Below are 14,962 nucleotides of genomic sequence, written 5' to 3' on the forward strand. Positions count from 1 at the left end.
CCCAAAGCCCCAGTAGATAGTTGTACGTCATAGTTGCACATCCTTCTAGTTGCTGTACATGGGACGTGGCCTCAGCATGGCCGGAGAAGCAGTGTGTCAGTGCGCGCCTGGGATCTGAACCTAGGCCGCCAGTAGCGGAGTGTGCGCACTTAACCGCTGAGCCACGGGGCTGGCCCCTAAACACTTTCTTTATCAACAGATTTTTTTTTAGTGTAAATATATGGGCTGAAAACTTTAACAGGAAAAACTATAGGAAAATGTATGTGAGATGGATAATAAAGATAAATATTCCGGGCAAGATGTCAAAGTTGGATAAGTAATCAGTTGACACAGAAATGGTGTCTCGTTAAGATTCAATAGAGGCTAGAAGTGAGTGTGGATGAGATAGTGGGACTGAGTCAGAGAAGAAAGTAAGCTTAACATGAATACCTGCACTTCTGTAAATAAGCCAGATCAAAACTATGCAGAATCAAAGTAAGGTGGACTCATGTAAGTCTACAACCTGGAGAGAATAGATTTTAAAACATTCTTTTTCTGACCAATTTCTCAAGACATCATTTCCTAGGCAAATAGTCTGAAAGCTATTAAATTTTCCTTTTATAATATGCTACATACTGTCAGCTATGATTTCCAATTTATACCATTTACTTTCTTTCTTGCCTTATTGCATTGGCTAAACACTCCACTACTGCTTTCAACAGAAATGGTAAAAATAGGAATCCTTGCTTCTGTTCACAATGTTAGGAGAAAAACATTCAGACTTTTACTATTAAGTATGATATTAACAGCAGGTTTTTCACAGATGTCCTTTATCAGAGTGGGGAAAATTCTACTTCTGGTTTTCTGAGAGTTTTCATCATGAATGGATTTTGAATTTTGTCTAATTTCTGATTTTCATATTTATTGAGATGATCGTACAATTTTTCTCCTTTGCTCTGTCAATGTGGTGAATTACACTACTTTGTTTGAATGTTGAGCCAACCTTGCATTCCTGAGGTGAAGGTAATTTGGTTGTTATGTGTTATTGTGGTAGACGTGGAGATGTACCACCTAGACCTCCAATTAAGGCTTCCTTGGCTGAGCCCAACTCTGAAAGACCTGTCAGTTGGATGCTCTCTGCTGACCTCACTCCCTGCAGGTGGGCACCAAGTTCTTCCCTGAAGGGGGATTCCAACAGACAGACATTAGAACATAGAACAGATGCAACACATTTGTGTTGGGGATGGACGTGGAGCAAGGAAAGCGAGTGAGCTCAGTGAGCTCAGCTTTCCTACCTGTGCCCACCAACCCATTTCTACCAGCAACCAACTGATGAAATTGAAGAAGCCCTGATAAGAGATCAAACATCCTTCCAAAGCTACGTTAGATGACTTATTACAAAGTTGACTTCATCTACACAAGAAGGTAACAGATGTCAGTTTGTGTTACAAGTGGCTCTGAAAAAATGTTTATATTGCTGATAAACTAAAATACAATAATGCTGTTTTTCCTCTGAAAGACAATTAGCACTTTCCTAGTGAGAATCAATCCTTGATTATACTGAAGGTTAATGACTTTCAAGTTTGATCATAGCTACTTGTTCTTTCATTTGCTTTGTTGACATAAATGCTTTCTTCTATTTTACTTAGGCAAACTCCAGGGAATTATTTTGAATATTAAGAAGATGGCTCTGCTTAGAGCCAGAATGTTTACGTCAATCTGAGAAACTATGCATTGCCTAATCCCATACTTGTGAAGAATAAAAGTAGCAGCTGAATACAAACAGACATTGGAACGCTTTCTTGTTTTTCATGAGTCAGGAATTTATAGTATTTGCCTCATTAATTGTTTTGAAGGGAAATGAATTCCTAGAACTTCAGACACTGTAATAACCTAGTACAAAAAACACATTCTAAAACAAATCTAAATGATTTTTAGACTGAATATCTTCAGGTATTATTCACATCTCTTTCTCATTAGGGAACCATCATGGGTTCATTAAATATATATCCATTAAATAAACTAATTTTCATGCTTTTTTACATAAGCAAGCACAAGATTTGTACTTTTTAAAAAAAATTTCAAAAAAAAATATTTCAAGGTGACGATGCAATCCCATGTTAAGGCATTTAATAACTACCATTTATCCACTTAGTGAGTTGGGCATTTGACCTTTTATCAGATCATTGTCCTAGCCATCTCTATGGTGCCTACTCCCATAGAGCTGTTGGGATTAGGGTCATGTCAGTTAACTAACACGAATGAGTTGGAAACATTAATATGACTGTAACCAGGGTGATCAACTGCTAATTGCTCTTTTGTTTAAATATCATATTTCAGATTGCTAACAGATGCAGGTCTTTTAAAAAAAATTATAGTGGTACTTGTGAAATTATAAACTTGAAAACCAAGTGATCATAGTCTCAAAGACCAAGCCTGAATATTGAAAGTGTTTTGAAATTAGGGAAAATAGGTATTTTGATATTTTCATTTAAGAATTCATATTTAATCAGGATCTTTCTAAGAATCAAGACTATATATGGTAGCTGATTTAGGGGACTGAGTTTAAAAAAGTGAAAAATTCTTCTTAAATGTTCCCACAGACATTTGAAGCTTTGATTTTGTAATGAATTACAATTTTGAATTCCAGTTATACCAAGAACTTCCAAAACTGGTAAAAAAAGATGTTGAAATGTGAGTTGAACAAAATTATAAAAATTGAATGAAAACATTTATAGTTTTGATAGGATGAAAAGGAAATAAATTTTACTTATTTGATCATTACCTGTTTCCATTCCATCCTCTGTGGGCATCCTACTGGGTTTGGGTCTGCTAGGTCTTGTAGTTGTCTTATTCAGAACTACAGTAAAGTGGGAAATAAATAGTTTAGACATTTTCTTATTAAAACTTTGCAGCCAAGGAAAACAAAAACTTCCTAGAGAATTGGAAGTCATTTAACCAGGCAAAAAAAAAAACAAAAAACTGATGGCTTACCAAAAAATATTGTTCAGAATATAGAAACCACAATTCTGGTATAAACATTATAGACATGAATTTGGGAATAGAGACCTGAGTTTGTACTCTGAGGTGATCACTCGACTTGAAAAAATAACTGGTAAGGGAATTTATATTTCCAAGTGGGGAATATCTTGATTCATTCATCAGCACTAGATACGTTCCAAAATGGAACTGAAGAAAGAGCAGGACCACATATGCCTGATGAAAAACCAAAACTTGAAGTGTATTTGTTTGTCAAGGCCTTAATTCATAACTCATAAGTTGGTGGTTCTTTTGCAGGAGTCTCTAGGTACCAATGTTCCCTCATAATACTGGCATAAGTCCATTGGTGAACATGGAAATATGATGAAGCCATTTCAATTTCTCCCCTGCTCATAGAAAGTCAGAGCATCACCAAAACTTTAAGAGGTCATCCGTATCATCCTCTGTTTAGAAGACTCTTTAAGGAAAAAACACTAAGTGTATTGTGGTTAGAAAGCAAGCTCTGATGTCAGATTGCTTGCCTTCAGTTGCACTTTCTTGCTTTTTCCATGCCTCAGCTTCCTCAGTTGTACCTCACAGGACACATGGCAAGCCCTCAGACAGTGTGAGCTATTATTGTTACTGTTTGATTATTTTGCAGGAAGCTTTAATATAACCAGCCACACATTAAGCTCTCAACAGCTATCATGATACAAAAGTCACATGGAGCTACGTTTGTGTATAAAAGATGTCTGTGCCTAGCTACCTTTAGGAGTTGGAGGATTACTGCAAAAAAATATGGGCTCTCCACAAACCAAAGGAGAGAAACAATTATTTGTTCTTTTTCCCATGTGCATGGAGAGATGTTCACCAAGAATGTCAATTTATAAGCCAGTTTCATAATTTAGAACTTCAAGAAGACTTCTTAGAATCACAACAGAAAACACCAGTGTCTTTGGTCCACCTTGCACTGTAGCATGGGAGTGATCTACCTGGACCAACCCAACCCCTTCAGGTTAACTTCTCCCTAACAAGCTCCAGTGAGGAGAATTTAGCAAATTTAAAGGGATTTCTAATGTTTAATTATCATTTTACTTTTGCTGTTTATAACCTCTAAATTGGGGTGTTTTTTTAATCATCTGAAGGAATCAAGTAAAGATATTCTCCCAGAACAAGATCCTTTTATATTGGAAGAGACCATCTTTTCTTAAAAGATAAATAACATTTGAAAGCAAGTAATATCACATCATAACTAACTCTAATGCTATCTCTATAATTGCCATGGAAAATTAAAGGTGTGTGTGTGTTTGTGTGTGTCTCTGTGTGTTTGATTTATGCACAAATACTATTATAAAAATACTTTTATATTGATAAAGCTCCATAGTAGTCTCTGAACTGATCATCCTTAAAAACCTCAGTCAAGTCTTGCCACTTCCATGGATTGATTGTTATCTCTCTACTTATCCACAAGGATCAGAATCTCTGTATGTCCTTTATTGCAATTAAGGATATACTATATCTCTCTTTTGGTATATTTGGCTATTTCAATACATTTCATATCTTCTCAGATGTGTTGATTATTTAGGTCATCAGAAAGAGAAACAACTTACCAGGTCTGATGCGTGGTTTGTCAGGGGTTCTGGGCCTCACAGGAGTAGTATACAATCTGTGTGGTGCTGAAACAGACGAAATGCTTCATATTTAATAACCAACACTCCAAAGCCCATTACATGGAGATTGAGCACCCTAGGGACCAACAACTCACACACTTTGCATGGAATTATAAAGAACATTCTGAAACCTCCAATTATACATTACAGCATGGATGCTAAAGGAAAATAAAAGAAGTGAAAGTATTCATGACTGGAAATTAAAGGTGCACATAGTCAGAGTGAGGTAGGTTATTTGTAATGTGTGTTAAGGATTAGTCATCATTTAGCCCATGTTTTTCAAGAGCATTTATTTTACTAGATGTTTGCTTAACATGGTAAACATATAAGCCAACCATCTATGCACCCAACCATCCATCCATCCATCCATCCATCCATCCACCCAACCATCCATCCATCCATCCATCTATCCATCCAACCATCCATCCATCTATATCTCTCAATTAGGGAATCACTGTGGAACATTATTTTGCCAAAAAAGATAAGTAATCTTTTTTTTTTTTTTTTGGTGAGGAAGATCAGCCCTGAGCTAACATCCATGCCAATGCTCCTCTTTTTTTTTTTTTTTTGCTGAAGAAGACTGGCCTTGAGCTAACATCTATTGCCAATCCTCCTCCTTTTTTTTCCCTGTTTCTCCCCAAAGCCCCAGTAGATAGTTGTATGTCATAGTTGCACATCCTTCTATTTGCTGTATGTGGTACGCCGCCTCAGCATGGCCAGACAAGCAGCGCGTCGGTGCGTGCCGGGGATCCAAACCCGGCTTGCCAGTAGCGGAGCGCGCACTTAACCACTAAGCCATGGGGCCGGCCCAAGACAAGTAATCTTAAAGGCAAGAAAGAAAAATATTCTTAGGTAGGTTAAAAGAGAAGAGTACGAACATGTGGTTTGTGTTAAACTGTCTTTGCTCATGAACCATGAAGTGAATAAATACTCAGAGTGCCATCCATTAGAGCTTTAGGAACAAGAGAACATGACCTCTGGTGCTCTGCCCGTCAAGACAGGGTGAGCAAGGAATGAAAACTCCAACAAGCCCTGGAACCAATGTGCCACTTTGTCACTTCCTGCTCCTGTTATCCAAGGCCTGACACAGACAGGAGTCCTAATGAAGACTTGTTGAATAAATTTAAAAAATGAACAACCATTGTAAGCAAGCAAATTCACGAGAAACTCAGCTGAAATATTTTTGCTTCCTAAGGTTTTAGAGCGTGCCTTCATCCTGGAATTCGTCCATCCTTCCCTTCCCTCCTCTGCCCCCCTTGACACATCACACTGCCTCCTGCCACTAGCTTTCTTGGTAATGCTTTAGCTAAGACTGGAAAAAATTTTTCTTGCAACTATGTAAGTAGATTACATCGTTTTGACGGTTTCGTTCACATCTTGAGTGGGTATTTGTGTAACCATAAATCAGCAATGCCTTGCCTACTAACTTAAAAAAAATACACCTGTGAAACAGATTATAATGTAGCTCATTTATAAGCTTCCAATGTGAAAAATGATGAGCAGAATTTTGCCACACTTCAGGCCAAAAGCAACAGACACATACTAAAATTCCCTGTAGGTTTAGTGTGGCCTTTCAAAGTGTAATAACTAGAGCAAACAGAGATACTGCTGTTATAAAAAATTGGTTCTCACACACCCTAAAGTGCATGATGATGATTTGCAAATGTTTTCCTTCAATCTTCCTTCAAAGTTGTAGGATTCCCTGTCAATTTAATCTATTTCAGCTTTTCATGTTAATTTTTTCAATGTTAGATTGCTTTTGCTTAAAGAAATACAAGGACCCCGGCTCTTATTAGTCTCCTTCTAGAACACATATGAGTTTTAAAACTTTAGACAGGAAAGAGCAGAACACAGAAATAATCAGCACAACATTCATTATTTCAAAGCCACAGGATCAGAACTTTTGCTTTATTTCTTTCCATAGTCTTAAATCTAGAAAGAACTTTTTTTTTTTTTTTTTTTTTTTTTTTTTTTTTTGTGAGGAGATCAGCCCTGAGCTAACATCCGCCAATCCTCCTCTTTTTTTGCTGAGGAAGACGGCCCTGGGCTAACATCTGTGCCTATCTTCCTCCACTTTATATGGGACGCCGCCACAGCATGGCTTACCAAGCAGTGCGTCGGTGCGCGCCCGGGATCCGAACCAGCGAACCCCGGGCCGCCGCAGCGGAGCGCGCGCACTTAACCGCTTGCGCCACCGGGCCGGCCCCTAGAAAGAACTTTTTATAAAAGAGCTGAAATATAACTTAAGTTTACGCCATGAGTTCCTCATACAGCTCATCACCAAATAGCACATGGCCTTGAAAAAATTGCTCTAGGTTTTCAATTTTAAACTAAAAAAGATAAAGACACAAGACCTTTGTGAGTTGTAACTCTGTAAACATCATTTCTGCATAGTTTTTGGTGACTAATAATAAAAATAATTTTAAAAGATGGCTTCATATCTAAATAGTTTTATAAAAATCTAATTAAAAAGAGCATTAAAAATGCTCTATGAAGATAACATCAAAAATAAACAAACAGGGATTACAGGAGAAACATCTTGAAGGACCCACGTCCTGCCCAGTACTGGGAGAGGGGAAGGAGGATTCAACTTTCCCTGGGTGGGGTAGGGTCAGGGGGCTGAAAAAAGTAAAACAATCAAAATGTCCCCAGAGTGCCTCTGGCCAAGTGGGTTTCTACCTTAGGTTGAGACGAGAAGGGTGGAGGAGAGGAGCTTGGACATTTCAGGGTTTCGGTTACGGCTGCAGGAAATTGTCTCAGCAGACAAAGGAGCAAGGGTGCCACAGAGAGAAGGTGTTGGAGATTCCACTAGCAGGCTCACGCTGTAGGTGTTAGGCACAAAATCTCTTTGAAGCACTTGGGCCCCACTGCTGAGGCCTGGAGACCAAAAAGCCACAGGTCACGGTACACGCACGGGTAGAGTGCAATCAAGAGGAGCTATTTCACCCCTACGGCATCTCTCTCACACTGTCGTATGCTATGTTGTGCATCTAATACCTGACCTTAAAAACTCAACACAAGAAAAACAAAACAGTTGACTGACCTCCTCTTCCGCAGAGCTCAGGCACACGTTTATGAGGGTTTTATGAGGGTGCTCCTAGTGACACACAGCATGCTGTCACTAAAGTTGACCTGCCACTCCCAAGCAGTGCTACTGGGCTGGACCACGATTTGGCTGCTACTCTCATCCCTAAGATGGGTTCTTTCCTAGGATGTCCTTTGTCATCTCATGCAAACGAATCCCTGGTGAGTTCACGCTAAGATCCTTGGAACCAGCCTAGAAAAGTATGAAGCCTAGGGCAGTGCAGTTTAGGCTCAAGCTAGGGATCCTCAGAGCGTAAGGATATAATTAAAATGTAGTATATTATATGAATATGTTAAGACATTTCATACAATGATGTCAGATCCTGGATATGCATCCAATCAACTGTGAAACTCCTATCTGATAAAACCAGGTTTTAGAAGGAATTTGATAAAAATTCCACATACACTAGTAATGGTGACACAACACTGATATTCCTATTAAAGCAAGAAAAAGCAAAAACAAGGAAAGAACAGGCCTATGATATTTTATTCTCAATTCTGAAATCTCTAAAGCTCTAAAAAGCTGAAATCTTTTTCTCATTTGGTGACACAATCTGAGCTGAATAGTCTTTATTTGTGATGCTTATTGTAAATATTTATATATTTTGCTGCAAAAACATTCATGTGTTTGATTATGAGAATCCAGCTATCTTCTATTAGCCAGACATCAAAGAGATTTGCAAAAACATAAAAAATAAACATACAAAAATCAGGGGGAGGATATAGATATAGCATGATTGAACATCTGTTGTTGAAGCTGGTAATGAGGGTGCGGGAGGGCTATCATTATATTATGCTTCTTACTTCTGTGTATATTTGTAAATAAATAAGAAGTTAATAAATATAAAGGTGATGAAGTCAATAATAAAATAAACATTTAAAACATAAAATCAAACCAAACAAGCAAGTAAAAAAAGATTTAGAAAATTTACAAGAACTGTCCTATGCCATAGAGAGTGTTCTCAGTCATATGTATTTAGACTATGTACTGCTCCACTTATTATAAAATACACACCTTAAAATTAGATTTCTTTTACTGTTATCATTTCCTCTTATTATTTCAAATTTGTTACACCAAATTTTCCCCCCAAATTATAATTGATAATGAGAAAGTAAATTTGTCTTCCAACTCCTTAAAAACAGTTTGCTTTGTTTTTTGGGCTTCCTCCCGTATGATAGAGGTAGAGATGGGCAAAAGGAGTAATTTAGAAAAAAAGAAAGAAAACACGAAAATACTGGAAATCCACAACTGGTTATAACCCAAGTAGGACAGAAAAATTTAAAAAGGAAAGACTTCTGGGAGCATGAAGATGAGATTGAGCTTTGTAGAGGTGTGTTTATCAAGTTGGGGAGATAGGACAGAGGGAGAAACAGAGGAAGAGAAAGGAGGAGGAGGAAGGTGATAAAGACTGTTACTTATCAGATGTAGAAATGAGGCAAATGAAGGTCAAGCAAGGAAAAAAAGGAGCTTTCATTCTTAGTTATCAGCATCAAATGGTCAACAATACATCCAAAAGCACAGCTCTAGCTGAAGAACTTGTCTTCCCTATAGTCAACTGATATTTATATAGATATTCATATCTGGCTGATGTGCTGCACCTATGAAGTGAAAAAAATCAAGTAATTCATTGTGATGAGAAATTACATTCTGAAAGAAAATTTCTTTCCTGATTAAAAATGAAGAAGGAAAAGTTACTGTCAGAGGTGAGGAAGTAGCATTACCCTGAGTTGTCTTGGCCAGCTCAGTTGTTCGTGGGATCTTAGTGGTGAAGAGTTCTTGGGTGGACTCGTCTGTTTCTTCTGGGGAAAAACACAGTAAGATGGTTCCTTTAATAATTGTCATTATGAACATGTAAAAAAAACCCACACTCTTTTCTGCCCCATGCGATGAGCAAAGGGTAAATTGCATTTATAAGTGTGTCCAGTAATCATAATGATTCAAAGTTAATGGTACATTGAAATAACTTTCACTTATTACATTTGCTGTTTTCTTGCACTGTTATTTTAATGACTATTATAAGGATTTCCAAAAGCTTTCAGCTCAGGATCATTGTTGCAGGATCCTGGATGTGACTATAAAAAGTGTGCCTCCTAACTGCCTTCGTGTCTCCACCCTGTTCCAGAAATTCCACAAGTTATTTGGGTGAACTGGAAAAGAAACAGATCAGATGAAAATGCATATGTACACCACATAAGAATAAAAATTCTTCTATTTTCCTCATGTGAAAATCAAAGTCTATGTTTACTGACATACGGGCACATTTCTCCTGACAAAATAAAAAACCAGTATAGCAGTAGTTCCACCCCTAACATTATCTTGCAATCATTACAACATCATATAGACATAGAAAATTACCTGGTTCCCTTTGCCACATACTGGATCCAAGAAACTACTTGGTACAAATAATATACTGTCGTCTTTTTTCTGCCCTGCTCTACAATCTGGATTCTATCGTAAGAGAGATACTTGTGATAGAGGGCAGGTGATGGTTCTTGCTTCAATAAACCAAGATACATTAAAAAAAATAGGGAGTGGATGCTAGATCATCAGCACGTCCGGCAGTGGTTCTTGACAAGTACTTTTGACTTCGCCTTCACGGGTGACGTTGACTTTGTAGGTCTTGGCTACCATAGATGAATATTTGGTAATTAGGGTGTATTTTGCTCACGTAGTTTTAAATTTTTTCTTTCAAAAAGGATTTTATTTAAAAATGTGATCAGTAACTTCATTTCAACAGAAAGGATGGATTTATTTGAAAAGGGATGAGGGAGGAAAATAAGGCCACTAATTTAAACACAGCAATGTGGAATGTAGCATGGACAGGGCAGAGAAGCCAAAAATCGCAAGCTGGGAACTCTTGTTTTCCAGTTCATTTTCAACCAAGCCAGGCAAACTAGAGTTTCCCACAGTGAGCACATTGGTGCTGAGCTCCTCGAGAGCATGGCCAGCTCATCCCAACCAACCATCCTGACTCACCCAGCATCATTTCTGCAGGTGACCCACACGCTCATCAGATTAGTCTGGCCGCCATTCTCTGCCTTGTGCCTCTGCCCACCTGTCTTTAACCTGAAAGGACCTTTAGCATCTTTAACTTCAACTCTTACTCCAACTTGAAGACCCAGTGTAAATGTCACCTCCTCTGTGAAGCCTTCCCTGATGCCCCCAGGTAGTCTGCCTGTTCAGCATGCTGCTCATTTCTCTATCACACTCGTTGTAATGTATAACCTTGGAGTGAATCCCGGGAGCTACAGTAACTGAGTGTGCGGGTTCCAATCTGGCTTTGACATTAGCTGTGTGACTTGGCCAGATTTTTAAATCTCCTTATCCCTCAATTTTCTAATCTGTAAAATGGGGCAAGTAACAGGAACTACCTCACAAAGCTATTACGTGCCTTAAACTAAAAAATATGTGTAGAATACCGAGTGGCAAGCAGAAAGTGTTACTATCACAAATCCTGTCTTCATACAAGATGGTGAGCTCTCCAGGAGAAGGACCCACCTCTAACACAGTTTTATTTTGGAAGTCCCATTGCTTAGCATTGCTCTTAGTACCCACAAAATACTCAATAAACACCAGATGAAATTTTTCTTCCAAATGCAGTTTCAAATATGGAAAAAGCAACAAAAAAGTACAGCATTGATGTGCTTTGGGAAAATTCTTCTTTTCAGAACACTTGAAGTGTTGTCAAAACGTTTTAAAACATTCTCATTTTATATTAAATATCAGCATAACTATTAGAAGGACAAATATACAGGCAATGTAAAAGAATCCAGTGAAATGGATATTTTTTATAATGGTAAAAAGAAACCCTCTATTGTCTGGAGACAACCTGTGAACACAATGTACGTATGGCTACTTTAAGGATATGCTCTGAAAGGTGGGTCCTCATAGGACTGAAATATCAAAACAAAATTTACCCAGAGTGGTTTGTCGTTCCTCTTGACTAGGGCTTGGTGACATCATAGGAATGAAAGGGCTCCCGCGGGTCTCTAAAGGAGCTGCAGAAGACAAGTCCCAAGGGAGTTAATCTTTGGATTCAGAAGCTAGCACCAGGCCAGAATGACATGACACGAGATTCCTTCATTTGAAATCGAAAAAGGGAAACGTTAAGCGAGTCATAGAGAGGAACGTTCAGTGTGCACAGACCTTCAGGAAAATGATGGTGGACTATTAGAATAATGGTTCTCAACTGTTTTCTCCACCACGAGAGATAATACACGACATTCAGTGCTTGACATATTGCATGACTGTGCCTGGTTAAGATGGGGCGTGGGTCAGACATGGTCCTGGATCTGTCCACTGTAGGTCTCCCACCCGAAACAGCAAACAGGATGAAAGGATGAGTGAGAATATCATCACTGTGTGATCATCTGGAGTCTGCTCAAGTTTATTTTTAAAAATAAACAATTAGCAAATTTCAGTATTTTGACTAATATTAATAATAATTACTTTCCAGCATCTTTCAGAACTTGCCAGTGTGTTGCAACAGTACAGCTGAGAACCACTAAACCAGCAGAAAGGTTAACTAGATGGGCATGAGTAAGGTGGAATCATTCTGAACACAGAGATGAATGAGGTAGGTGAGGACGAACTCGGTAGTGAGCTGTCTTAAGTTGGTCTTCAGAGCAAAGCCTCTACAACGCTGAAATCATTGCTTTTCTATTTTGGAAAAAGTAATAATGAGAATAAAAGGATGAAATGGTTTGAGAAGGATGATGTTTCAATATGATCATTTGAGAAAGACGTGCAGGCCTGATGGTAGCAGAGAAAACAATTAGAGGTGGTCAATATGGGAAAACCATTACCTACTGTTGCCTCTGGGAGGTCAATTCTAAAGGTAACAGGCTGCAGAACTAGGCCAAAAGCAAACCAAAGAAACATGTTTATGAGAATTATTACCTGGTGAAGTAAAAATAGTTTCTGTGTTTCTATGTGCATCCATTCAAGCATTTAAACATTCTCTAAGAACCAAAATAAGTACGAGAAATTCTATATATTAGTTGCCACCCAGGGAACTTAGTTTAGCTAAAACTTAAAAGTTCTCATTCAGTGTCACCTTGAGGAAAAATTTTGAGAAGGCACCCACATTTTTTACTTAAAAATATACCCACAGTTGGAATGTTTTATATTTACATTTTGAAAGAAGTTCAAAATGGTTGGTTCAGTGAATAATTATCTTATAATTTCAGCATGATCTCCTATTCAATTAAAACACTTCCAGGGAAAATAACTAATTATATACTATTCCCTCATGTTAACCAGGGAAAAAATTCACACGGATTGTATGATTAAACCTTCTCAAAAATAAATATACATTTTATATTCATAATTTTCTCTGAACTTCATCTACATCGCAATCATTAAAAAAATATATTTACCTCAAGAAATATACTTCCTAACTGGAAAATAAAATAATTCATTTACCAGGTTCGCTCTGAGAGACTGCGGGGTCTGGTTTATGGGGAAGGACCACATCTCTCGGAACTGAAAGACAAAGATTATCAAACCCTGTGTACCCAATGTCACAGCTGCAGCGAAACAGCCCACAGATATGAAATTCTGGAAAGCATGGATGAAGCAAAGGCACTTTCACAGCGGCTAAAGAGCAAAGCCGAGAAGATGACCATTCTTCTCAAAATGGAAAAACGGCATTATGTAGGGAAGGTTCTAGTGGCAGTAAAACAAAGTTGGTCACAGTTCATTCTGAAGCCTCCCTTGAGGAACAAAAAAAAGAGGAAATAACTAATGTAATTCAACACAAGAAAGTAGGTCTCCCTCCAGCTGTCTTCAAATTAGAAAGTCAGTTGCCCCCTGAAGGGGTTAGGTGCCATTTGATATTCATGCTATAATTCCACTGATAGTCCTAGAAAATACACTGTCTAAGATAAAGTGCATAAATGGTCTGCAAATTGAGGGAAATGGCAAGAAAGGCAAAACTCTCCAGAGTCTAAGAGGAGAACAAAGTCTTATTCTAAAAGGCACTAACAGTTAATAGGGAAGAAAACAGAGCTAAAGCAATCAGCTACCCATTAGAAGGCACCACATGTGGTTTATGAGCGCACTTGTTACAGACTAAACGCTACGTAAACGTTGCCGTTCTTGTCATTCTTAGTTATGCGGCTTCCAGTACGTTAGGTGTCAGGGCCTCCTGACATACCAGAACGAGGAGACAAAGGAGAAAATTATCAGCTAAACAACAGACCTACCCATATTCAGTCCCTGAATATATATTCAGATATCCAGTATATCTTGAATGCCTGCGCCCATTTCTATGTTGGCAAAATAAAACAGTCGGCTGGGAATTTGATATCTTATTTCTCATTGGGGAAAATATCAGCGTGATTTGTCTATTATTAGTACCAGATTTCTATGGCAAAATCTCCTTCCAAGAGCAAGGTAACGTACTTCTTTGACTTAGTTTCCCCACAAGGAGGACCTTCTCAGCCCTACTCCCTCACTGAGAAGTCGTCCCACCACACTGAAGATTTTGTAAATAACAGAGTCTCTTTGGTAGGCAATGTGATTTTTTTGCATCTTATATGATGCTGGGGAAAAAATTTAGGATTCAGGCTAGAACGCTGCGTCAGAGAAAGATGAAGAAAACTTTTGTACCATGAGGCGGCTGAGCACCACTTTACCATAGATGTAGAAATAGGTCATATAAAATGGACATTCTCTTTCTACTGCCTTTGGGGATCATATTTAACCTGCATATCACATTTGTTCTTAGTCTAGGCCACTGGGTACCAGTGAAATTACAGCTGTGGAATTTGGTTCACTGAACAGAAACTTGACACAGTTAGAACTTCTATGAGCTAAAAGGTAACACCCATGGGAGCTGGGAGAGCTGGATTTTTTTTTTAAAGAAAAAAGCCAACTTCAAAAAGATCGGCGGTTGACAAAGTTAGAGAAAATCCATCACAATAGTGAACATCTCACCTTTGCTGTGTGGTATTTTGGGGGATTCAAATGGTAAAATATGAGGAATTTCCAGTTGTAAGTCCAACTAATGTTTATCTGGCAGGTGAAGGAGAGGCATTTGGATTCGGCTCTGAGAAGGTCACGACCACACAAAGCAGCATGTGGTGTATAAATACCCTAACTGGTTACAGCCCCAGACCGTATACACAAAGAGGAGCTGGGATTAGGGACAAGAGAAGCTAAGAAGAAACGTGCTACCATAAATCCTACAGACTGTAAATACGTCACTCGCCGCCTGCTTCGGTTTACTGAGGAACCCAGGCCGGAA

The 14,962-nt window shown here is 38.4% G+C and overlaps 1 protein-coding gene across 10 annotated transcripts in view; it reads right to left on the minus strand.

Annotated features, from left to right (window-relative positions):
• ABI3BP (ABI family member 3 binding protein) overlaps positions 1-14,962 on the minus strand; it is a 242,074-nt gene that overhangs the window by 45,260 nt on the left and 181,852 nt on the right. For 4 of the 10 annotated variants that reach the window (XM_058555691.1, XM_058555692.1, XM_058555689.1 and 1 more), the window contains 6 exons: positions 13,138-13,197; positions 12,519-12,566; positions 11,631-11,711; positions 9,435-9,512; positions 4,569-4,634; positions 2,765-2,839 (listed from right to left, as the gene is read on the minus strand). In XM_058555691.1, the coding sequence (XP_058411674.1) occupies positions 2,765-2,839; positions 4,569-4,634; positions 9,435-9,512; positions 11,631-11,711; positions 12,519-12,566; positions 13,138-13,197 (408 nt within the window). The remainder of the gene's footprint in view (positions 1-2,764; positions 2,840-4,568; positions 4,635-9,434; positions 9,513-11,630; positions 11,712-12,518; positions 12,567-13,137; positions 13,198-14,962) is intronic. The other 6 variants (XM_058555696.1, XM_058555694.1, XM_058555690.1 and 3 more) reach the window with 3 other exon arrangements.

Source organism: Diceros bicornis, chromosome 15, assembly GCF_020826845.1.
Source record: "Diceros bicornis minor isolate mBicDic1 chromosome 15, mDicBic1.mat.cur, whole genome shotgun sequence".
Classification (NCBI taxonomy): domain Eukaryota; kingdom Metazoa; phylum Chordata; class Mammalia; order Perissodactyla; family Rhinocerotidae; genus Diceros; species Diceros bicornis.